Source organism: Schistocerca piceifrons, chromosome 2 (genome assembly GCF_021461385.2).
Source record: "Schistocerca piceifrons isolate TAMUIC-IGC-003096 chromosome 2, iqSchPice1.1, whole genome shotgun sequence".
In the NCBI taxonomy this organism is placed as follows: Eukaryota; Metazoa; Arthropoda; class Insecta; order Orthoptera; family Acrididae; genus Schistocerca; species Schistocerca piceifrons.
The window spans coordinates 619962017-619988726 of NC_060139.1; the positions used below are offsets into that span (position 1 = coordinate 619962017).

General features: G+C 41.3%; 1 protein-coding gene across 3 annotated transcripts in view; it reads right to left on the reverse strand.

The window, feature by feature from the left end:
* Positions 1-21021: 21021 nt before the first annotated feature.
* The window catches only part of LOC124776340 (myosin-7B), a 299944-nt gene continuing 294255 nt past the window's right edge, over positions 21022-26710 (reverse strand). For all 3 annotated transcript variants that reach the window (XM_047251286.1, XM_047251287.1, XM_047251288.1), the window contains one exon: positions 21022-22173. In XM_047251286.1, coding sequence (XP_047107242.1) covers positions 21667-22173 — 507 coding nt within the window. In that variant the 3' untranslated portion in view covers positions 21022-21666. The remainder of the gene's footprint in view (positions 22174-26710) is intronic.

Here is a 26710-nt window from a genome sequence, read left to right on the forward strand (position 1 = left end):
ACCTGCTAGACAGCTGCGCTATGTGGGTTGCATTCGAATCAGGCGAAATGCAGTTCAGGTCGTTAGGATACTTTTGAGCATGACTGTACAGCGTGTGCAGGCACTATCAGCAGCTGATTGGCCTCCACGGGTACACTTCGGCGAATGGTTCATCCAACAATGTGTCAATCCTCATTTCAGTGCAAATGTTCTCTTTACGGATGAGGCTTCATTCCAACGTGATCAAATTGTAAATTTTCACAATCAACATGTGTGGGCTGACGAGAATCCGCACGCAATTGTGCAATCACGTCATCATCAGAGATTTTCTGTGAACGTTTGGGCAGGCATTGTTGGTGATGTCTTGACTGGGCCCCATGTTCTTCCACCTACGCTCAATGGAGCACGTTACCCACATAACATATTTTCTTTCTTTGTGTGTGAGGAATGTTTCCTGAAAGTTTGGCCGTACCTTTTTGTAACACCCTGTATAAGACGAATTCTGTATGTCAGTAAATTTCTGACAATTTATTTATACAAGGTGTTACAAAAAGATACGGCCAAACTTTCAGGAAACATTCCTCACACACAAAGAAAGAAAATATGTTATGTGGACATGTGTCCGGAAACGCTTACTTTCCATGTTAGAGCTCATTTTATTACTTCTCTTCAAATTACATTAATCATGGAATGGAAACACACAGCAACAGAACGTACCAGCACGACTTCAAACACTTTGTTACAGGAAGTGTTCAAAATGTCCTCCGCTAGCGAGGATGCATGCATCCACCCTCCGTCGCATGGAATCCCTGATGCGCTGATGCAGCCCTGGAGAATGGCGTATTGTATCACAGCCGTCCCCAATACGAGCACGAAGAGTCTCTACATTTGGTACCGGGGTTGCGTAGACAAGAGCTTTCAAATGCCCTCATAAATGAAAGTCAAGAGGGTTGAGGTCAGGAGAGCGTGGAGGCCATGGAATTGGTCCGCCTCTACCAATCCATCGCTCACCGAATCTGTTGTTGAGAAGCATACGAACACTTCGACTGAAATTTGCAGGAGCTCCATCGTGCATGAACCACATGTTGTGTCGTACTTGTAAAGGCACATGTTCTAGCAGCACAGGTAGAGTATCCCGTATGAAATCACGATAACGTGCTCCATTGAGCGTAGGTGGAAGAACATGGGGCCCAATCAAGGTATCACCAACAATGCCTGCCCAAACGTTCACAGAAAATCTGTGTTGATGACGTGATTGCACAATTGCGTGCGGATTCTCGTCAGCCCACACATGTTGATCGTGAAAATTTACAATTTGATCACGTTGGAATGAAGCCTCATCCGTAAAGAGAACATTTGCACTGAAATGAGGATTGACACATTGTTGGATGAACCATTCGCCGAAGTGTACCCGTGGAGGCCAATCAGCTGCTGATAGTGCCTGCACACGCTGTACATGGTACGGAAACAACTGGTTCTCCCGTAGCACTCTCCATACACTGACGTGGTCAACGTTACCTTGTACAGCAGCAACTTCTCTGACGCTGACATTAGTGTTATCGTCAACTGCACGAAGAATTGCCTCGTCCATTGCAGGTGTCCTCCTCGTTCTATGTCTTCCCAAGTCGCGAGTCATAGGCTGGAATGTTCCGTGCTCCCTAAGACGCCGATCAATTGCTTCGAACATCTTCCTGTCGGGACACCTTCGTTCTGGGAATCTGTCTCGATACAAACGTACCGCGCCACGGCTATTGCCCCGTGCTAATCCATACATCAAATGGGCATCTGCCAACTCCGCATTAGTAAACATTGCACTGACTGCAAAACCACGTTCGTGATGAACACTAACCTGTTGATGCTACGTACTGATGTGCTTGATGCTAGTACTATAGAGCAATGAGTCGCATGTCAACAGAAGCACCGAAGTCAACATTACCTTCCTTCAATTGGGCCAACTGGCGGTGAATCGAGGAAGTACAGTACATACTGACGAAACTAAAATGAGCTCTAACATGGAAATTAAGCGTTTCCGGACACATGTCCACATAACATCTTTTCTTTATTTGTGTGTGAGGAATGTTTCCTGAAAGTTTGGCCGTACCTTTTTGTAACACCGTGTACACAGAGGAAGTGACAGGGAGATTCTGGGTATGAAGGCTTAACTACAAAGAGAGAACAGGTAACATGATTTAGAATGTCCTGTGTTAAAAAGGGCGCTAATATGTTCGCATACGAAAAATTTTGGCAAAGAAGGTAAAATAAGGATTGAGGCAACTGGTTCCCCCGTTTTCTGTCAGAATCTTTTAAAGGGGAACATATTCGCCTTTTTTATGCTCTGACAGGACCATTCTTCCTCTTGTTGTTTTGATAGTGTACTAGACAGCTCTTTTATTGTTGCTGCCATCGGTTATCGTATGCACTGTTAGAATAAGTTTGAAGATGTCTCGGCAGAGTCCACCAGAACACGGTTGCATGAGTATCACTCCGTTTGTGGGTATCTTGCGTTATTAGTAAGTTTCTTTTTCGTGTGTGAACCGTGCCAGAGTTTAGGGAATTTTATTTTCTTGTGATTAATTGAAGCATACCACGAGTTCGAAAGCAGTACAATATGAATTCATTGTGCCATTTATTAGGTAAAAATTTGGAACGTGGGGTTAGGATGAAACTGAATGGACTTGGTGCGCCCACACCTGAGCTAAACACCAGTCATCAACAACAACAGGGTAAATCCAGGCAAGGGTATACACGCTATTTTAACAGAGCAATGTACAATTCAGTTGTGTGGTTGTGAATTTAAAAATTCATTACTCTGTTTTTCCTGTCTTGTGACAAAAAATAGCGATAACTTATGGACTGGGAATGGTATCAAAGACTTAAGAAATTTTCGCGCAAAGGTGAAAAAAGACAATTCCAGTGAAAAACATGTAAATGGTTTTATTGAATTTTCAATGCTAGGGAAGTGGGCATTACTTGCCAACTAGGGATTTCTTACTGCCCTAATACGGAGACGTACAATGAAAATGTGTTAAAACCCGATACATATTGAGTTAACTGATAGACTGCATTAAATTTTGCCGCAAATTTGTGCTTGGTTTAAGGGCCATGTCGAAACAGAAAATTCTAAGAATCTGGGAATTTTTCGAGGTCTAGTTGATCTGATATCAGAACTGAACTGCGTCTTGAAACAGCACATTTAAAAGTAGGCTTGTGCAAAACTATTTAAAATGAACTGCTGGAATCAGTTTATGAGGTATGCCTCAGTCTCATTAGGAGTGAACTCTCGAAGACAAATTTCCTCGCAGTCGAAGTTGATGAAACCACTGACTGTAATAATTCGGTATGAGCTACTGGGGAAAATAAACGAAATATTTATTTCCTTTGTCACTGCAGACGAACTAACTGTAACTGTTCTCAGCGATCCAGAGAAAATGAACATAAATGAAACACCTGAAAAACTGATAGGTCCATTGTTTCGACGGTGCTCCTGTTATGGGCAGCTACAAAAGTGAAGTTCAAATCAGAATTAAAGATCTGTATGGAAATGCTCACTTCATTCACTGCTACACACATCAGTAGAATTTAATTGTTGAACGTTGTATGACAGGCAGTAATCAAGCGCGGATCTTCTTCAGCAACTTGGAAGGCTTTTTTGCCTTTCCTTTCCAGTCTGCTAAACGCACAGCCGTCCTTGACGAGATAGTGAAGAAACGTATTCCTGCCTGTGCTCAGTTCATCACATGGAATTTCAAGCCACTATATACAAATATCAAAAGGTAATTGTTGAGTGCATGGAAATAAATATTGATGATGATACTAATGATTGCAGGACTATAAACAAGGCCGTGGGACTGAAGGGTTCTGTGCAAGACGTAATTGTCCTCTTCTGGTTACACCTTTTCTTTTTTTAATAAAGTTATGCCTCATTATGATTCAGCTCAATCAGCTATAGCAAAGAAATGCTGACGCAGTTAAAACTGTTGAATACATACCTCACTTTGCAGCTTCTGTCCAACACGTTAGGGCCTCACCTAACACCTATGATCACTGGAAATAGGAAGAACCAACTGCAAAACTGGGACGTGTCATGGAATCAAGAATGATGTGTGCGCAAGACGTCTGCAGCCGCATCATGACTCAGATCAGTAATCTATTCAGTTTTAATGATCAGTTGTCAAATGCACAATTGTTTGAACCGTTGTTTTTTTCGAAACATAAAATTATTTTCCCTGAAAAAGAAATGATATTAGCTATTAATATATTTAAATTACATTCTTCAGACTGACGTCGTGAACCGATTGTATATATAGCCGAAAGGAGTTTGTGACAGCGTCATGTGCTTTGACCTCGATAAAAACATTTTGGTAAAAGCTTTTTTTGAAAATGTTAAATTCCTACAGATAGTAGTTACTAGCATCAGACTTTAATGTTGGGGAGAGTATAAGCATGTCTGAAGACTCCTAACGATGGGCCTCCATAGCCGACGACCCACGCATGTTCTAATGTTAACACTACGACATCGGCAACTATTTTAGTACTGAAATGGCCACGTGACTATCGGCTTTGGTCGTTGGCGCAGTGGCAGAGCGTTTCATGGTCTGATGAATCCCGATACCTCCTCATCATGCCGACGGGAGGGCGCGAATCCGTCGTCTTCCAGGGTAACAGCTCCTTGACGCTTATACGGCGGAACGGGGACAAGCTGACGGCGGCTCCATTATGCTCTGGGTAGGTCCAGTGGAGCTCGTGCAAGGCACCATGACGGCCAAGGAGTATCGTATACTGGTTGCAGACCACGTATACCCCTTCAGTGGTGTTTTTCATCAAGATAATGCACCATGTCACAAGGCCAGAATTGTCATGGAGTGGTCCGAGGAACACATTGGCGAGTTGCAATTGATGTGCTGCTCTCCTCAACTCGCCAGGTCTGAACCCGATGTAACAAATGGCTCTGAGCACTATGGGACTTAACTTCTGAGGTCATCAGTCCCCTAGAACTTAGAACTACTTAAACCTAACTAACCTAAGGACATCACACACACCCATGCCCGAGGCAGGATTCGAACCTGCGACCGTAGCGGTCGATGTAACACATCTGGGATATGACTGAATGTAGTGTCAGAGCTCATCACCCTCCTCCTCAGAATTTACGGGAATTAGGTGATTTGTGCGTGCAGATATGTGTGCCAACTCCCTACCAGAGCCCATTGCTTGCATGCCACAACCCATCCCCGCTGTTATCCATGCCAAAGGTCGACACATCGGCTATTAGATAGTTGGTCATAATGTTTTGGCTGATCAGTGTAAAGTTCTAATGTTTAAAACCGAAAACACCAAAAAAATTAAGCATGGTACGGAAAGTAGACGTAGTATGTAAACGTTTGGCTGGAGTGTGATATTGCAACCTATCCCTGAAATCTTGGTTGTGGTGACAGACTGATCAGTAGCGTAGCCCGAGGTCTAAGTTACCTTTCCATCGATGTATGTCGCAGCCTTCCCCAGTATGGAAACCATGAGCTTCGCCTGCTCCGTGGCATGCTTTACCTATGCTCCTATGCATTACATACGCCGCTATTATCTGAGTCTCAACACATAGTTTGTTATAGAAGAAACCACTCTGTCTACCAGCAACGTTGTCGAAGACGAAAAAACTATCCTGATTCGTTGTGCTGACCACGTGCAAGCTTGAAAGAGCCAAGGCAGCTTTACTACAGTGGTTGAACAAATCACTGGAGCAGCAAATTTGTGAAGCTATATACCGAGTGATCAAAAAGTCAGTATAAATTTGAAAACTGAATAAATCACGGAACAATGTAGGTAGAGAGTTACAAATTGACACACATGCTTGGAATGACATGGGGTTTTATTAGAACCAAAAAAATACAAAAGTTCAAAAAATGTCCGACAGATGGCGCTTCATCTGATCTGAATAGCAATAATTAGCATAACAAAGTAAGACAAAGCAAAGATGATGTTCTTTACAGGAAATGCTCAACATGTCCACCTTCATTCCTCAACAATAGCTGTAGTCGAGGAATAATGTTGTGAACAGCACTGTAAAGCATGTCCGGAGTTATGGTGAGGCATTGGCGTCGGATGTTGTCTTTCGGCATCCCTAGAGATCACAGTACACTTTCGACTTCAGGTAACCCCAAAGCCAATAATCTCACGGACTGAGGTCTGGGGACCTGGGAGGCCAAGCATGACGAAAATGGCGGCTGAGCACACGATCATCACCAAACGACGCGCGCAAGAGATCTTTCACGCGTCTAGCAGTAGGGGGGGTGGAGCGCCATCCTGCATAAACATCGTACGTTCCAGCAAGTGTTTATCAGCCAGGCTTGGGATGATGCGATTCTGTAACATATCGGCGTACCTCTCACCCGTAGCAGTCACAAAACCAGAATCACGCATTTCCGCGAAGAAAAAAGGCCTGATAACGGTAGATGTGGTAAATTCAACCCATACCGTGACTTTCTCGTCGTGTAATGAAGTTTCCACGACAGTTCTAGGCTTTTTGGTAGCCCAAATTCTGCAGTTGTAGGCGTTGACAGACCCTCGGAGCGTGAAATGAGCTTCGTCGGTCCACAACACGTTTTACTCAACCAATCCTCATCTTCTGCCATCTTTTGAAACGCCCACACCGCAAATGCCCTCCGCTCCATTAAATCGCCAGGTAACAGTTCATGATGCCGATGGATTTTGTACGTATAGCATCGGAGGGTACGCGTCAGTGTCAACCAAACAGTAGTGTATGGAATGCCGGTGCGACGTGCGACTGCACGAGCGCTGACTTTCCCGTGCGTAGACGAACCCGCTACAGTCTCCATTTCTTCCTGAACTGTCTCAGCAGCATACGCCTTGTGCTCGTTCGGCCACTACGGGGTCTATCGTCTAAACAACCCGTGGCTTCGAACTTCGAAATCATTCTCGCCACATCTGCATTTGTCAACGGACCTTTACCCGTTGGAATCCCCTTCCTGTGGCGATAGGATCGTAACGCTGAACTAGCAAATTCCCCATTCTGATAATACAGTTTCACTAAAAGCGCCTTTTCAGGTAACGTCAACATGCTGCGACTGCTGGTGCATCTGATTTTCTCTCTCATTACAGCTCCTTTTATACACGATTGTCATGCGCAGTCACAGACGTTTTGCTGTCCAGTGCCATCTGTCGGACATTTTGTGAACTTTGTTTTTTTTTTTGGTTCTAATAAAACCCCATGTCATTCCAAGCATGTGTGTCAATTTTTACCTCTCTATCTACATTATTCCGTGGTTTATTAAGTTTTGAAATTTATACTGACTTTTTGATCACCCGGTACATAGAAAAATTGAGCAGCAGCATAACTTCCCAGTTCTGGCGTCATCTAAAGGAGTTAGTTGACTCTAAGCTTATGCCTGATGATGCTCTGGGGGTGATATGGATATGAAAGTTGTCCCCTCAAACCCAATTTCTTTGATTACTAACGAGAGCGACACGCACAATAATGATTTACAGATCGCCGACTAGTTTTTTGCACTGCAAGATACACGCCATTATTACCATGAGTAACAGGTGGTCTATGACAGGAACGGCTATATTACACCGCGACACAACAATCAGAAACCGGTAAGAGCCAAAGAAGTCCGGAGAAACATGACGCGTTCAACTGAGATCAACACTACTCGACTCTCAGATTTAACGTAGGGAATAGTTCACAACAGACGTACTGGTGATTCCATTCCTGGTGTTATCAGCCAACCACCAATATCTACTCTATCGATGTTGATAGACTCCTCTGCATCAGCAACTAAAGAACTTCAAGACTCATACCGGTCGCGTACTGAATAAATGGCTACTACAGCCCAGTGTACATAGACATGAAAATGGAACACGAAAAATTAGGGGAAGAAAATTTGGTGTTATACAAAACTTTACATGAGAAATGCCGCAAATTAGCTGAGGTCAAGCACCGACTATCACTATTAACGGTTAATGCAATTACTGACACCGAGCTTCATTTCCTCTTCTCCACACCACGTTACAAACCATTGAGAAATTAAATATTATGACAAGCAACTTTAGTGGATCACTTGAGGAATATGAAGAATATAAATACATGGACGAGAAACTCTCTCAAACCTTATTGGAACCAGATGCTGTGTACACTCGAGATAATGAGGACATAAAACGGTTATGTAAAGACGTAACAGTCACTAATGTATCACCTAGTTAGAATTGTCGGTGACTTCACTACACGTACTCTCCCCAACCATAGAGTCGACGCCGAAGCCACGGAGCAAATACAGGTCAGATTCACAGGTCACAGCCACTGTGACATCGGTGAATCTTCTCACCTTCCCAGTGTTACTTCCATTTCGTCCAGTGTTTATATATTATCAACTCAACGTGGCACTAGGATGGGAACCATCCACAGGATAAACATTTCTGAAGAACCCACAATCTTGCAGAAAGCACGACACCTAACTTCAGCTGAGATAAATGCCTTGAAAGCAGTTGTCACAGAATTATTAAATAAGGGTATCGTGCGACCATCAGATGGTGCATGGGCTCCACACACACACTTGGTGCCTAAGAAATCTGGCACATATACGAAGGATGTGCGGTGACTACATAGTATTGATCGCCAGAATGGTACCAGATGCGTATTCAATCCATTGTTCAGTCTCTGGTTGGCACTTCGACATTAAATGTTGACGACTGTGAAAACGTATACCTCCAGAGCCCAATGGCAACGGAAGACATTTCCAAGACCGCCATAATTACTCCTTTTGGATTAAGTGAATTCTTGTATATGTCATATGGGTTTAAAAAAACGCTGCCAAAACGTGGCAGCACTATTCAGTAGGGCTCTCAGTCACCCTCCAGTCTGTTTTCTGTACCTATACGATATACCGATTTCTTCTTTTTCCCCAAGAAATACCAAAAACTGGTTTTCTGGGCGCTAGGAAAATTTGGTGTTGTGGTAAGCGAGGAAAATTCCAATCACACAAGAAAGAGTTACATTCTTGGAAAACATGATGACATGAGATGGTATCAGACTGACACAAGTTTGCATAGAACTCATCCGTCAGACACCACACAGCTTTAATCGGCCAGGAAGTTGCAGTTACTATTTTGCTTAACGGAAAACCCTCAGTATGAGGACTAGCCCATCCACAAGAGGACCTTACATCCGCGTTTGGTACAGCCAGCTATGGTTTGCTGCCCCACTCCCCATCCCCTGTCAGGGAGACTGTTGTACAGACGTCATCACTTCGACAAAATGCCGACGCCTCTACCCTAGACACAGAGAGTGATTCATTGGCATCATCGCTTCGAGAGGATGCTGTCACCCCTCTTCACTCTTGCTACAACCAGCTCCTCAAGACCCCGCCTTCCTGCACGTACGTTAAGAATTAATGGTGCCTCCACCTTCCCTTTCTTCCGTGCTCTGCATTGAATAGGTGACTCTGTGGGGAGCATGAATTCAAAGGTCGATTCATTGACTGAAATGAAGACCAAGGAACGTAAGGTGCGTTTGTTTGAAAGTCTTTACCTTTGTAGCTCTTTGACCAGTCCGTTGACGGTAGGTGACTTTAATCAATATTCATTTCGGTGTCTCCCATTTTATACAAATGAAATGGACCAATCTTATTGTAACAATATGCGAGTGTTATTGCGTCTACTCACATACACGGAATTTCCAACAAACATTTAAGAACAGTTTTGATTCTGTCCAACAGTTGACAGCAGCCACTAGTTCGGCCATCTACCATCTTGAATACTGTATGTAAACCAAATTTATGCCACTTTATTTTGAGCTACTTTTTGTCACAAAAATGTGTAATTTACTACCGAAAAACTGTTTAAAATTAAGATGCATACCGTTTACTTATGTGTAGAAATTAGCTATTGACTAAACCATACCCACCATTGTAAGCAATACATTATTTATCACTCTGCCGTTGAAAACAGCCTTGTGAGTTATTTTGTGGCAAAACTGGACAACTTTACACCACTAAGAGGTTGGAGTAGAATATTCTTAGCTTATTTTAGAGTTGATTAAGCCTGGGATGAATCTCAATACATTCAAAAAGAATATTGCTCAGAGATTAATGATGTTTTACTTTGATGCAAATGTAAACAAAAGCCAGGAGCTTGCTGATACGCAGTTTATAGCACTGGAAACCTGGAAGACTGCTTAGAATTCATAAGAAATAGAACACTTGCTTGAAATGTTTCAAAATGTATTTGAGTCAGTGCTTGGCACTAGTAAATAACCTAAGAAGAGAAAAATCCAGACAGTGATCGATAATCCTAGTGACGAAGACATGTTCGGTGAACAAATTCTTCAGGAAAGTCGATAATAATCAGGCAAAAAAAAAAAGTCAGGCTGTGTCCCCTCAGAATGGAGAGCCTCAACCAAAACTACAAGAAGAAATAAAATCAACCAGCAAGCCAATTAGTGTGTTTGTGGTTATACATTACACCACTGTTACGGTATTGAAATTTAAATTATGACAATGTAACTAAATACCATGATGACATTCTTAAAAACCGGAAATGGCCTGTAAATGGAGATGTCGAAGGTTTAATGTCCCCCAAAGTTTTGAGCAAAAGAGGCATTTTCTCAATCCCAGAGCTGGTTGATTGTGATGAATATGTGTAAAATACTCGTATTTTCCCGTCACTTACATTTTGACACATGAACTAATTACACATTGGTGTTCTATTTGTTGCCAAAACATTACCAATTTTAGTTACTGTGCTATGCTTTTCTTACATGTCAAATAAAAAATGTTGGACTGTCATCCATTGTTATTATTTTTCGCTTTATTACCCAGAAAACAGCGAACTTACATGAAGTGTTGGGAACCCGTCCATGCATAAGGGATGTGATAAACTTTTTAGTTTCACATATAGTTTAGCTCTGTCATTACTTTATTTGTGAATTCATGTATGGCTTTCTATGTAGAGAATCTTTCTCAAGGCCAAACTGAGATGTGATTAATAAGCTACATCCTCAAAATTTACTCTGTGTTCTGTTGTAGATTGTTGTTGTTGTGCTCTTCAGTCCAGAGATTGGTTTGATGCAGCTCTCCATGCTGCTCTATTCTGTGCAAACTTCTTCATCTCCCAGTACTTACTGCGACCTATATCCTTCTGAATCTGCTTAGTGTATTCATCTCTTGGCCTCCCTCTACGGATTTTACCCTCCACGCTGCCCTCCAATGCTAAATTTGTGATCCCATGATGCCTCAGAACATGTCCTACCAACCGGTCCCTTCTTCTTGTCAAGTTGTGCCACAAACTCCTTTTCTCACCAATTCTGTTCAATACCTCCTCATTAGTTACGTGATCTACCCATCTAATCTTTAGCATTCTTCTGTGGCACCACATTTCGAAGCTTCTATTCTCTTCTTGTCCAAACTACTTATAGTCTATGTTTCACTTCCAGCATGGCTACACTACATACAAATACTTTCAGAAGCGGCTTTCTGACACTTAAATCTATACTCGATGTTAACAAATTTCTCTTTTTCAGAAACGCTTTCCTTGCCATTGCCAGTCTACATTTTGTATCCTCTCTACTTCGACCATCATCAGTTAATTTGCTCCCCTAATAGCAAAACTCCTTTACTACTTTAAGTGTCTCATTTCCTAATCCAGTTTCCTCAGCATCACCCGACTTAATTCAACTACATTCCATTATCCTCGTTTTGCTTTTGCTGATGTTCATCTTATATCATCCTTTCAAGACACTGCCCATTCTGTTCAACTGCTCTACCAAGTCCTTTGCTGTCTCTGACAGAATTACAATGTCATCGGCGAACCTCAAAGTTTATTTCTTCTCCATGGATTTTAATACCGCCTCCGAATTTTTCTTTTGTTTTCTTTACTGCTTGCTCAATATACAGATTTAATAACATCGGGGAGAGGCTACAACCCTGTCTGATTTCCTTCCCAACCACTGCTTCCCTTTCGTGCCCCCCGACTCTTATAACTGCCATCTGGTTTCTGTACAAATTGTAAATAGCCTTTCGCTCCCTGTATTTTACCCCTGCCACCTTTAGAATTTGAAAGAGAGTATTCCAGTCAACATTGTCAAAAGCTTTCTCTACGTCTACAAATTCTAGAAACGTAGGTTTGCCCTTTCTTAATCTTTCTTCTAAGATAAGTCGTAAGGTCAGTATTGCCTCACGTGTTCCAATATTTCTACGGAATCCAAACTGATCTTCCCCGAGATCGGCTTCTACCAGTTTTTCCATTCGTCTATAAAGAATTCGCGTTAGTATTTTGCAGCTGTGACTTATTAAACTGATAGTTCGGTAATTTTCACATCTGTCAACACCTGCTTTCTTTGGGAGTGGAATTATTATATTCTTCTTGAAGTCTGAGGGTATTTCGCCTGTCTCATACATCTTGCCCACCAGATGGTAGAGTTTTGTCAGGACTGGCTCGCCCAAGGCCGTCAGTAGTTCTATGGAATGTTGTCTACCCCCGGGGCCTTGTTTCGACTCAGGTCTTTCAGTGCTCTGTCAGACTCTTCACGCAGTACCGTATCTCCCATTTCATCTTCATCTACATCCTCTTCCATTTCCATAATATTGTCCTCGAGTACATCGCCCTTGTATAGACCCTCTATATACTCCCTCGACCTTTCTGCTTTCTCTTCTTTGCTTAGAACTGGGTTTCCATCTGAGCTCTTGATATTCATACAAGTGGTTCTCTTTTCTCCAAAGGTCTCTTTAACTTTCCGGTAGGCAGTATTCCTTTTTGTCTGCTTCATTTACTGCATTTTTATATTTTCTCCTTTCATCAATTGAATTCAATATTTCTTCTGTTACCCAAGGAGTTCTACTAGCCCTCGTCTTTTTACCTACTTGATCCTGTGCTGCCGTCACTACTTCATCCCTCAGAGCTACCAGTTCTTCTTCTACTGTATTTCTTTTCCCCATTCCTGTCAATTGTGCCCGTATGCTCTCCCTGAAACTGTGTACAACCTCTGGTTTAGTCAGTTTATACAGGTCCCATCTCCTTAAATTCCCATCTGTTTGCAGTTTCTTCAGTTTTAATCTACAGGCTGCTGCTGCCACTCTTCAGGAACCACACGTTTGTCTGGCCTCTCAAAGGCATGCAAGCCTCCACACCAACGGCAAGGTCCATGGTTCATTGGGGTGTGTGGGTGGGGGGGGGGGGGGGGGAGGGGGGTAGATAACTTTCTCAAATTTTTCGGAAAAGACAGGAAGGAATGAAACTGCTTTACAACTACAGGTCTCATTTTCATTAACAGTGTTCCTATTGCATATTTAAGTCTGGCAGGGAATATCAGTTAACACATTGATTGAATACAACGACAGCTCAGTGGTGGTCCTACCAAATCAATGCAAAATTTTGATACGCTTCATAGAAACACAAAACACAGATAACAATAACAGCATTGTGAGAAGGCTTCCGTTCCACTTCCATTTGTAACAGGTCTCCCCTGACATCAGTCTATGGCGACATATTTTCTACCAGCATGAACAACTACTACGTGGAGGTCTTCTGATCGAGGACATGATATACAGCTCTCTCTTCCAAAGAAGAGATAATTTAATCCCACGTGCTACCATCCTTGCCCCTATATCTGTTTATCGAAATTTGTTTACGAAGAAAACAGCATACCAATTCCTATAGAAATATACTTTCAAACAGTTAAAATTTTCAGCTACATTGCCAAATTTGTTCATCTCTTACCATTCTTTTTCCCTCGAGTTGTCCCTGAATTCTGCAATGACTCTGTTATACAAAATTCTGCTTCCATGATGTAAACGCAACTGGCGAGCACGTTTTATTGTTAAAATATGAACTTCTCGAGCAGCTAAGCCATTTACTATCAGTGTGACATTGCATATACTTGGGTTAAAAAAAAATTTTGACTGATTTTTACTTTGTTGTTTGGGTCAGATAATGAATATATCTGACATGGAAACTCAAATATTTATTACTGCAAGTTTTCATTACCGTGGAAATCTAATAGCTTCATACTAACAGGAAATTCCTAAATTAAAACTGAAGTACAGGCCATTAATGGTACATTTGATGTTTAGTGCTACTATATTTTACTTTTCCACTGCAATCATTCTTATAAATAGAGATTTTTCTTTCTTTGTATTTCTAATTACACTAATTATAAAACAGCTGGGAAATGAATTTTTTTTCTTTTGTTACAGGACACACACACATGTATCAAACTTCGGTTTTATAGCGCTGTTGTTAATGCCCTTCATTCTTCTACCTGCAACACGTACATCCTTGTTAAAATTTTCAACGTTTTAGTTAGAGGGTGAAATATTACATTTCAAAAGTATTGTAATCGCATTTATTCTGCTAGTAGAACTACCAAGGTTTATGTGATTTTCTACTGGTTGAACAGTTGCATTTTGAGTGCAATTCACCCTTGAATATGAAATTACTCTTATATGATAGGTCAGAAGAATAATTAAACACAATGAGAATTATATTTGCATGTCCTGGAATGCATTTTTGCAACAGGTTTTGGGCTTAGCGAACGTCAAACACTTTTTATTCAACAATGAGTTTTTGAACAGTCTGAAGACGTCGTGATGAGGAGTCCTTTGACTCCCCAAGAGACCAACCTTTTTATGGAAAATTTTGAGAAGAGGGCACTCAACTTAGAAGCTTTAAAACCAAAAGTATTTTGTTGATACATATATAATTTGATCTCTTGGTTCAGACAGCCTCCAAGAGTTCCACCAGCGCCTTAATTCCATATATGAAAATACAAGATTTGCTGTGGAGATGGAGAAAGAAGGTTGTTTGTAACTTTTTGATGTCTTAGTATATGATAAGAACAATGATGTACTTAGAAATGTGGGGTATCAAAGCCCACTCATACAGACCTGCATTTAGAGTCTGTCATAGACCGAAGCTGATATGCGTTTGTTGTGCCCTACCTTTCACATTGTTTTTGGGGGATATGCCGAAGCTGTAATTTTCATCTTTGGCATACTAGTGTAAAAGGGGAAGCAGCATCGTTAACTGGCAAAATCTATACAGTTCGCACTTCTGTTTACTTATAATTACGTTTATAAGCTGACTCCCAGCATTACCTTTGTCTTCGAATAAAATCACTGCATCACATAAATTTATTTGGAAAGCTTCGTTACAAAAACTTGATGTGTTTTTGTGCTAATTTTATCAAAACTCATGCGAGTACCATGATATTTAGTGTAGTATTGTTGTAATTTGTAAACATAGTATGTGATTTACGGTGAGGTGTTACAGACTGTTGTGTAATACTCGTATATTGTCAGCTGTGAACTCAACTTTGTTATCCAGCGCACAAAATGGGCGTTCTCAACACCTTGGGTCACTTTGTTCATAATGTAAGCTGCTAAAAACTTGCAGGCAGAGTTGGGACACCTCCAGACCATGTTCTTAGAAAATTGATATTCGTCTCGTCTCATCGCACACAGAGAGCACAAAGCGTCTAAATAGAAAAAGAGGAAGAGGATGAGACCTTCAAGACAACAGCTTACCTGCTATATACGGGAAAAGTTTCCGCAAAAATAGGCAGAGTACTAAGAAAATATTCGAATATGCTCCACAGTTTTGTTTCATTATAACTTAATGAATGACCAGTAGAATACCAAATTAAACGATGGCGGATTTACCAATTTGGAGAAGACCAGTATGTCGCTGCTGCTCCACAGTGTGCTCCCAAAGTTTATGCATGCACAGAGTCCTATTAACCGCTACCTTGTGCTGCTCTAAATCACGTTTGACCTATTCCACAAGTGCGGATATTTTTTGCTGGTGGACGAAAGCCAAGGTTAAAGCAGTAAACAGATAACATGACTCAGCACAATCGTCACTTGTAAAGCGAATTTTAGTTTTCCTTGATAGTTTCTCTGAAACAACTGTCTGTAGTTACTGTTCACTCAAATTTGTAACTCATTTATTTGATATCCACCATGATTACCAGCTGCTTTTGCTTTAATTTAAGTGTTAGCAATGCAGATAAAACTGAGTTAATATCCTTCTGTTTAACACTTAATGTTAAGCGATGTGTCACCCTGTTTTGCTTCATAAACTCTAACCATGAACTGTACAAATGGATAAAAGACTCACATGAAGTAATAAACACGTGCCAAAATGAAACTTACAAACCTGTGAAAGAAAAACTACAGAAAGATTTACTGTACAGGATGACAACGAAGTTCAACCCCCCCCCCCCCCCCCGCTATAAATGACATGAACAGTAGTTCTTTAGAGGAGTTTTCATGAGTTATGAACCTTGTAGAGCTGTCCGCGAGAGGCAGTTTACGTTACCGATGGCAACGTAAACTCTACCGCTTGCACAGCTACAGGTTCCGAGTTCGAGTCTCGGTCCGGCACACAGTTTTAATCTGCCAAGAAGTTTCATATCAGCGCACACTTCGCTGCAGAGTGAAAATTTCTTTCTGATAACGATACCTCTGTCTTTCAGGAGGACGAGGGAAAGACTATTGATGCAATTTAGATTTCACACGGAACAACCGAAGTGACTCTAGATAAAGAATTTTTTCGACCATGAAAAGTATTTTTAATAAATTGTCAGACAATATAATTTCCGACAGCTCTGTATCATTTGAGGTTTATCACGAGAACAGTGTTCTCAAATTTCAGTCATTTGTGCCTTATCGGTTTGCATCGGCACGTTTTACGAATTGCCTTGCGGCACAATAAGCAGAGCAACGGCCAGGATCATTTCTTACTCCAGCACAATTCTGTCTAAAAACTAATTACTGTGACGTGCCCGAAACCATTCATTTTTCTTTTGTCAGGTGTGCCTGGTATAAGAAAAATGTTTGTTTTCGTCATTCAAATGACACTTCGCTTTATTGTAATCACTATGGAGAATAAACAAGGAACGGTTTCATTGTATTAAAATACGCGTTACTCAGAAATTATCGTAAGAACTGTGCTACAGGAGTTGTTATAAAATGACGTAAGTGTGAGAAATATTTCATTTCAATAAATTAAAGTCACGATTGATGGAAGTCGTCTGCAACGTAACATCTTTGTAAGAATTACATATGCATCAGTTTAGCTGTCGATACGAATTGCCTCTTGTTCAAAACATAAATAATACGTGATATTCTTTAGGTGGTTTAGGAGTTTCACGTTCGCTTGCGCCGCACTTGCTAGCCGCGCGGTCTTGGGCGCCTTGCCACGGTTCGCCCGGCTCCCCCCGGCGGAGGTTCGAGTCGTGCCTCGGGTATGGGCGTGTGTGTTGTCCTTAGCGTAAGTTAGTTTAAGTTAGATTAAGTAGTGTGTAAGCCTAGGGACCGATGGCCTCAGCAGTTTGGTCCCATAGGAACTTACCACCGGCACATTCGCTTGTGTCATCCCGGATATTAGCACTATGTGGTGCTACGCTCTCTTGTCATTGCCGATCGCTCGCTGGGTAGCAAGGACTGTACAGTCCCCTGTGATAAGCGGTCCTTTGTGCGACAAAAACGAGTAACTAGAACAATTTTCAATACTACCAGTCAACCTTAGCAGCTAAAATTTTACCAGTTTCATTTCTTTCGTTGTATTCTTCCTGCTAAAATTCTGACAGTGCATTTCTTTTGTTGTATTTTTCCTGCATAAAAAATTTGAGCGTGGCTTTAGACATGCCGGACTGGACCATTCCCATGTCAGTGAGTACACCTGGTGCCTCATACAAAACGTTAAAGAGGCCATTCCCTCAGCCTTTGTGGGGACATGGTACATACAACCAACTGCACGTGGAGCACGTTGGAACAGATCATACCTCTTCGTCTGGGGTCTGACCTCACACATGGCTCATACCAGTGACTGGCAGAGAAGGTTGAGAAGACCAGTCTTATTCGTGGAGGATCAGTTACGTTCACATTTTCCAGCATTGTCCCCGGCCCTGAAGCAGAGACTTCGAAGATTCTATGAAAATCTAGCCTGCGTCTTCCTGGACTTGAGCCACTGGGTTGACAACTAGATGGTCCTCCTAAATGGGTCAGATGTGCACTATACATCAGAAGCTGCTTCCTAGGAATGTGTCTATGCCTCAAGCGTTCCGTTTTGGAAGTTTTGACTCTTGAATTCCTTCGTTGTAATATAGTTCACACTCTTTTATTTCTGTGTTTCATTTGTATGAGAGGTCTATGCGGCGTGTCGCCTGCTCAGACTATTCATCACAGAATATGAGTCGTGTGGTAAGAATATATTACGTAAGTAAATGCGATGAATAGTGAGAGCAGGCGAGATGCCGCATAGATCTCTCACAGAAATGAAAACAACAAATAAACGGGTGTGAACTATGTTACAACCAAGGAATTCTCGAGTCAAAAGTTCCAAAACGGAACGCAAAACGTAGCCTATAATATATGGTACCTATGTAGAGCAAATAGGAGATACGTTTATCAGGAGGTCCCTTCGTTACACGTCGCTGTTGCAAACTGACAGTACGCCATGACACATACACAAATTTTAATACAGCGAACAGACACGTCAATGACCTGACGGAAAGTCCATCACAACGACCACACAACCATGACACGACGAACATATACATCCCTTGACACTGCGCATATTTCATATGGACCGTTCACTGTTTCTGCTGTCCTTTTTTCCGCTGTTACAAGCCATTCATGTTTTCATGTTCGATCTGTGTTCAGTTCTGACGGGCTATCCAATGGGCCAACTTACCACTGAATCTGAGGGGAGTGCGATGGGGAGATCCCTTGTTGGAACAGGATGTTTAGAATCCGACTCACGATGTAAATATATCGGATCTAACAGCAAAAAATAGGCCTGACCTCTTGAAGTCTGTCCATAAAGACACTGGACTCAGTGGCCATGAGGCAGTTGTAGCAACAATGACTACCAAAGTACCAACTAAAATAAGTAAATGGATTCATATATTCAGCAAACTAGATAAGGAGGCAGTGGTGTCACATCTCAATAATACGGAAATCGAAACACTTGTCTCTGGAGAGGAACATTTTGAAGAACCGTGGCTCCGGTTTAGCTGGCTCGATAGATATGTTTCTAGTAGAACATTTCATAATGGGAGAGATCCCCCATGACAAACAGTCGCTGTAAAGAAACTTTTAAAGAAACAGGGACCGCTGCCTAATAGGAACAAAACAAAGCATAAGGATAGAGACAGAAGTTTAATGAAACGCGCTTGTCTGTCAAGAGGCAAAAGGTGAATCCTTCAGAGACTACCGTAACAAGGACTATTATAGAAAGATCTTTCACCAAACCCAAAGAAATTCTGGTAATGTGTAAAGGCTGTTAGTGCTACCAAAGAAGACAGGAACTGAAACTGACGGTAGCAAAGCTGAAGCAGAAATGCTGAACTCCGTTCTCAAATTTTCCTTTATAAATGAAAATCCAGAGTATTGCCCCAGTTTGATTGTCATGCCACCGCAAGATGGGTGATATAAATATTAGCGTCGGTGGTTTCGAGAAGAAGTTGACACTGCTAAAATTAAACAAAGCTCCATGAGACGACGGAATCGCTATTAGGTTCTTTACCGAATTTGTCGTTGAGTTAGCCCCTCTTTTAATCATGAACTATCATAGATACTTCGAAAAAATGTGACCAGTAGTTGCAAGAAAGCACACACCACAAGAAGGGTAGCAGGAGTGATCTTCAAAACTACCTTGCAATATCCTTGACATCTGTTTGTTGATGAATCTTAGAACAAGTTCTGGGCACAAACATAACGAGGTATCTTGAAAAGAATGACCTCCTCCATACAAGCCAGCATGGGTTCTGAAGATTTCGATCGTATGAAACCCAATGCGCATTTTTTTCACATGATGATGTGTAGGCTTTGGATCAAAGCAGTCAAATAGGTGCAATGTTTCTCATTTTCCGAAAAGCATTTGATTCAGTGACACACAGATGCTTATTATCAAAAGTACGGTCGTATGGGGTATCAAGCGGAATTTGTGACTTGATTAGAGATTTCTTGGTAGGGAGGACGCAGAATGTTATCTTGTCTGGAGAGTCATCGGCAGATGTAGAAGTAACATCAAGTGGTCCCCAGAGAAGTCTGTTGAGACCTTGCTGTTCGTGCTGTGTAGTAATGGCTTCACAGTCAGTATAGATAGTAATTGCAGAATTTTTGTTGGTGATGTAGTTATCTATAATGAAGTACTGTCTCAAAAAATTTGCACGAATATTCAGCCAGATGTTGATAAGATTTCAAAGTGGTATAGTGTTGCAGTGGCACAATTTGTAGTATGCTGCGTGCTATCTGTTTTTAGCCCATTTTTTGTTCCCACTATCTACTGTATTTGCGACAGGAATCTAAGAATTTCTCATTTCTTTGACAAAACTGCCTTGTAATGTATTCAAAAATGCAATTCAAAATCAGTCTATCTCACTAACACATCAAATGTAATAATTTCTTGTGACTCAGTGGCCTCGACCGGTGAAGGGGGACTTCAGTTCAATGTGGAATACGAACGTCGTGTTGTTTCTGGTGAATCTTCACATCACTGACACTAGAATACTAGTTTAAAAGCAAATTGAAAAACTCTGTGGATCGAGCGGGATTCCATCCCGCGACCTTCCTGTTTCCAGACACGTTCATTATCAGTTTCTTTTTTCTATCTATTTGAGTGTGGCCTGTCCCCTGACGGAAAATGCTGAGCTACCGTGCCGGTGCTGGTAGACCACCGCATAACTGCAAAAAGTGCACCTACAACAATGTCAGCTACTGTTAGTTATGTGTGTCACTTTGACAATTAGTAACAAACTTCTTAAACAATATTGTTATAGGATTTCCTTTTCGTTAATAAAGGTACGAAAACATGCAAGTAAAATGCAAATGCTCTAATTGAATTTTTGAGGACAATTAACTTGAAAGGAAAATCACATGTCAGAATTTTTGCTGGAAGAAGGTCAGTCTGATAACGCTGTGTTTATGAAGATTCATTGTATAGTCATTTTATAACAGGTCCGTTGTAGATCTGTTGGATTAGTTAACATTTTGGAAGATGTTTTTATTTGTTCCATAAATCATTACAAATAAATATGTCCAGTGGAGTTTATTTATCTCAGCTCAAATTGCACTGTACATGAAGTCTTGAAGCACAATTGTGGACAGAATATGTTATACAGATGAGCAGGGCTTTACAAATCACAAGCCATTCACATTTAGGACATCAGATATTATATAACTGCAGTGTTAGAATAATGAAGTCTTCTTCACAGTGCACCTGCACAGTGTTGACTGAGGTTAAGGCATCTCTGAGAGAATACAGAGACTAGAGCTGTTGCATGCTACAAAAAAGCAAAAGTCTTATCTCCTCCGAAATTATATGGTAAGTACAAACCAAAAATGGAATACTTACGGTTATAATAAGTTGCACCTGTTAACTATTTGTGAGTTCAATAAAAATTATTGTAAGAAATCTTGCCTGTTACTCTACATAAAGACAAGTCACATAAATATTTACAAAAATACTACGTTAAAGTTAGATTGCAGTGATACATGTGGCCCTACAGTGGAGTACTAACGTTGATATCTTCACAGGAGCTCCAAAGAGCCATTAATTCTGTGTCTGGTGGTAATTTTTCCTGACTTTGTTTCCGACAGTAAAAACCACCATTCATTCTTCAAGGTTACTACATGAAGTTGACTCAATGTTTGATGTCATAGTCATCATGTAGCAGTGTTACTTGGCATTTTGTTGACCGAGGTTCAGATTCCTATCCGGGATTTCATGGGGGCCTGGACTGAGTTCTTTTATCTTGTTCTGTGCTTCGAGGAAGCTCGACCTGATGTTTTCCAGAGCTTCCCCTAGCCCTTGTTTGACATCGTTGAACTCGGAGCCGACGAAAGCGAGTCTCTTGAGCAGGTAGTTGAGGTTGTCGTCGACGACGCTCATCCGGCTGGTGATCTCCCCGACTTTGCCCTCCATGCTGTCCATGGTGTGGAGGCTGCCGTTGACGTACTGCTCCGTCTGCTGCTGCAGCCGATCCAGCGCCGTGGTGGAGGCGGACAGCTGGTTGTACATGGTGCCGATCTGGCGCCACACCTGGCTGATCTCCTGCTCGATCTTTGAGCTCAGGTTCGCCAAAGCGCCTGTCTGGTTATCCAAGATTGTTGCCGAAATGTCATCGAAACGCCGATTGAAGGTGTTGTTCAGGTCTTTGGAATGGATCTTGACTGTATCTCCTACCTGAAAAATAGAGAGAAAGACTTCAGAATCAAATCGTCGTGGTGCACCAATCTCTCAAGACTGTAGGGAATGATAAGACATTAAGTCAACTGGGTCAATGCCAAAAATCTAAAATTGCCAACATTATTCTCATTGCTAATTTTGTTGCTATGTCTTACAAGGGGAGGCCGCCAATTGTGAAATTCAGATTCAATTCATACTGCGCATAATAAAAGCTCATGGCCAGAGGTGTAATGTGGCAAAGCACCAAGATGCACTTCTGAGCCGTTGTCGAGAAAATCGTCAGTTAAAAGAAACCGTTGCGGTGAAATACCCTCTACGATTAATGACTTTCTACAGCGTCATAGCGCAGCGGTAAGCGCTGGGGTTCGTAATCCGAAGGTCGCCGGATCGAATCTCGCGCCATGCAATATTTTTTTATTATTAGTTTTTTGCAATTCAAATATATATATATATATATATATATATATATATATATATATATATATATATATATATATATATAAACTATTAATGAATTGCTTATGCATGTTGGTGAAGGCGGATCGCTCTCCAATTGTACCGCCTCCATTTTTCCGTTTGTTTAACAGGGTGTACCAAAGCTGTCCGGTCCGCACTGATTTTCGACGATGTTATAAGTTGCGCTAGGGACCGCATCTACCTTCTTTCGAAGTTAGCAGGCAACTACGCTGTTATGGGGCGGCTCGTTTCGGCCCATTCAACATCTGTCCTTCAAGTGTAACGAGCGAGTAACGGAGTTTATATTTCATACCTGCCACAGCAAGTTTGTGTTCCTGGGGTCTCTATTCTAATTCGAACGTTTGACTTACGCTATACGTATTCGTTTCTACGTCTTCCGTTAACTATACGTGGTTAACATTATGAAGACAATTAATAACATTTGTGAAATACAACTTTGTTTGCGGAAAACATAATGATGTTCGAAGTCGCCAGTTTTTCCACGGCAAACGACTTTCAACAACTTCTTATATGCATAATTGTTGCAACTGATTGCCGGGAATATATATATATATATATATATATATATATATATATATATATATATATATATATATATTACAAAAAACAAATACTAAAAAAGTTGCACCGAGCGAGATTCGATCCGGCGACCTTCGGATTATGAGCCCCAGCGCTTACCGCTGCACCACCACGCTGTAGAAAACTACTACTCGTAGAGACTATTTCACCGCAACGGTTTCTTTTAACTGTCGATTTTCTCGACAACGGCTCAGAAGTGCATCTTGGTGCTTTGCCGCATTACACCTCTGGCCATGAGCTTTTATTATGGGCAGTATGAATCGAATCTGAATTTCACAATTGGCGGCCTCCCCTTGTTAATGAAAGTTGTTTGGTATTAGATGTCTCAACAGCGAAACAAGACTGAGGTGTCAGATACATAACTGCAATCAGTGGCTTACTGTGACACGTGTTTTGAAGTTAACGCTGTTTTTACGTCGTCACACTTGACTTTGGCAGCAAAAACGGACACAGCTTGCTTCTCCTGAAGAGCATGAAGGCAACAACAGACCATGTGTTCTCCATATTATAAGCAGTTTATCATCAAATATGTAGGTAAGGAGCGGTTAGAAATATAATTTATTTATTGCAAATTTTGAGATCTGAAAGGCAGCACTTAATGACATTATATTCCGGTTGCAGCATCATCTGAAGGGGCTTTTGATTTGATATGTCTGAATGAAACGTATATGAATCATTTGTGCTCTGCTGGCCGGTGTGGCCGAGCGGTTCTAGGCGCGTCAGTCTGGAACCGCGCGACCGCTACGGTCGCAGGTTCGAATCCTGCCTCGGGCATGGATGTGTGTGATGTCCTTGGGTTAGTTAGGTTTAAGTAGTTCTAAGTTTTAGGGGACTTATGACCTCAGATGTTAGGTCCCATAGTGCTCAGAGCCATTTGAACCATGTGTGCTCTCCAGTGTGTTTATCTCACCCTCTTGATTAGAAAGCACAATCCCAAGCTGAAAAGTGGAACCCGCCTTAGTTTGCTCCCTGACATAGTGAAAACTTGGCAGGGTGATAGGATGAAAATAAAAGGACAACCACTTTGGCTTAGGTACCAACAGGCAACAGTTTCCGAGAAACAGCCCTGCAGCCAAGCGACTAGCGCGAGGTTTGGTGTTCTCGTAAAGATAAGTTATTTTAGATTATAAAACACATAGATTAGTACTGATTACGTGGTAAATAAGTGTATTAGTGTGCCGTTTAAGTGTACCATTAAAGGTTTCATTTCTCTTTACGTAATATAGCAGAAAACGCGAAAAGACCGTACAGTCGTATTTTCTGTTTACGTTCTGCTGCAGCAAATCTATAGAATTTCGTTTAGTTGTTCCTTGCTCTCTCCAGCAATTTAACTCAACGTACCTCTTCATTATTTAACTAGCATTTCCGGAAAGTAGCGTAAAGTTTAACTTGTTGTTTCAGAAACTTTGCACTTTTGTTTTTGTTTACACACAGTTGCGTATAGGCCAAATTTGTGTAACCATATTTTCGTGTTTATCTGTAATTTAACTGACTTATTCTTAATAAATTATTACGTTTATCATGAGTGAAAAGTGCTTGACTTGCCGTAGAATTGTTAGGTCGGGGCTTTGGTGTGATGGGTGCTGTAGTTTTTTCCATGTGGGTGACTGTAATGGCGTGGGAATAGGGGAAGTAAATGAGACTCATCAGTGGTTTTGTAGGATTTGTAGTAGAGATAGGAAGATACTGGAACAGGAGGGGAAAATTGCTGCCCTTCAGGCTGAGTTAGACAAGGCCAGGGGAGATCTTGACAGGTTAAGGAGGGAGAAGGGTAAAGAGAGGTGGGAAGTGGCAACAGGCAACAGGAGGAACAGGCCTAGAACTTTGTCTGACAGCTTTATGGTGAATGTGGAAAATAGATTTGACCTGTTGCTTCAGTTAGAAGCTGGTGAGCCTCAAGCAGTTACAGGTGTAGACAGGGCACAACAAACTTTCAGCAGCAAATTGAAAAGTAAGAATGTAGGGAAATCAGTAAAGAGAAAGAAAGTGTTGTTGTTAGGTAGTTCCCATGGAAGAGGTGTTGGCCAACTCTTGCAGGATGAACTAGGATCAGAATACCAGGTCACCAATTTTTTTAAACCTAGTGCTGGTCTGGAGCAGGTGACAGAGGATTTAGGATCACTTTGCAAAGATTTCACTAAGGAAGACACCGTGGTTATAGTGGGTGGGGCAGGTAACAGTATTGACAGAGATCCTGGGTACAGCATAGAGTGTGACCTGGCGAAGATTGCATCAGCATCGAGGCATACCAGTGTTGAGTTTGTATCTGTTCTTGGGCGCCATGACCGACCTCATTTGAACTCTTCTGTCAAGAGAGTTAATTTGGAGCTGGAACGGCTGCTCATGTCGGGTGCGGGGTCACACATTGGTGTGGTTCATGTTGATTCTATCAGTAGGTGGGATTATACTAGGCATGGCCTTCACCTCAACAGGAAGGGGAAGGGTAAATTGGCTGGGGAAATAGCAAGAAAGTTAAAGGGGGGAGGCACTGTCATGAGTGGTAAAATACCAGTGGTTATAGGTTTCAGAAAAGACCCTTTTTTAGGGTAGGGAGGACAGAAAGAAAACAAATTTTAAGAGAGGTTAGAACTGAGACAAACCTTCAGTTTGAGAAAGAAATCAAAAAACATAATTCCAGCTTATTACATCAACATAAACAGCCATTGGTTAAGAATTTTCAACTGTCAGCAGATATTTTAACTCCACCCAATTTTAAGTCAGTCAATGTGAAATGTCAGCTATCTTTATTGCATCAAAATATTCGAGGACTGAGAAATAAAATTAATGAATTAACTATCTGCATAGATGAATTAGAGTCTTCAAACCCAGCTGACATAATCTGCCTCTCTGAACATCATGTGACCACTGGTATAGAACTTTTAAGTGTTACAGGGTTTAGGTTAGCATCTCACTTTTGTAGATCAGAAATGGAGAAAGGAGGAGTTGCCACATTCATCAGGAACTGTCATAAATTTAAGAACATAGACATTCATAAATTTTGCCTAGAACAGCATATGGAAGCATGTGCAACAGAATTAGATTTTCACAAAAAATCTTTCATAATATTAAGTGTATATCGAGCACCTGCAGGTAACTTTAATCTGTTTGTAAACCACCTTGAAGCTGTACTGGCCCATTTAACAACCAAAAACAAAGAAATAGTGGTTGCTGGTGATTTCAATGTAGATTTCCTTAAAGACTCTCCCAATAAGAACCTATTTGAGTTAGTAACACTATCATTCAACTTAATTCCCACAGTAAAGTTCCCCACTAGGATAACCACTTGCTCACAAACAGCCATTGATAATATCTTTATAGTAAAGTCAAATGAACAAAATTATATTACAAAACCAATAGTCAATGGCCTCTCAGACCATGACATGCAGTTCCTTCTGTTAAATGTTAATACTGAACAGGATATAAAATCTGTTAAATCTGAGCTCAAGAGGGTAATCAGTAAGCCAAAAATTGATTATTT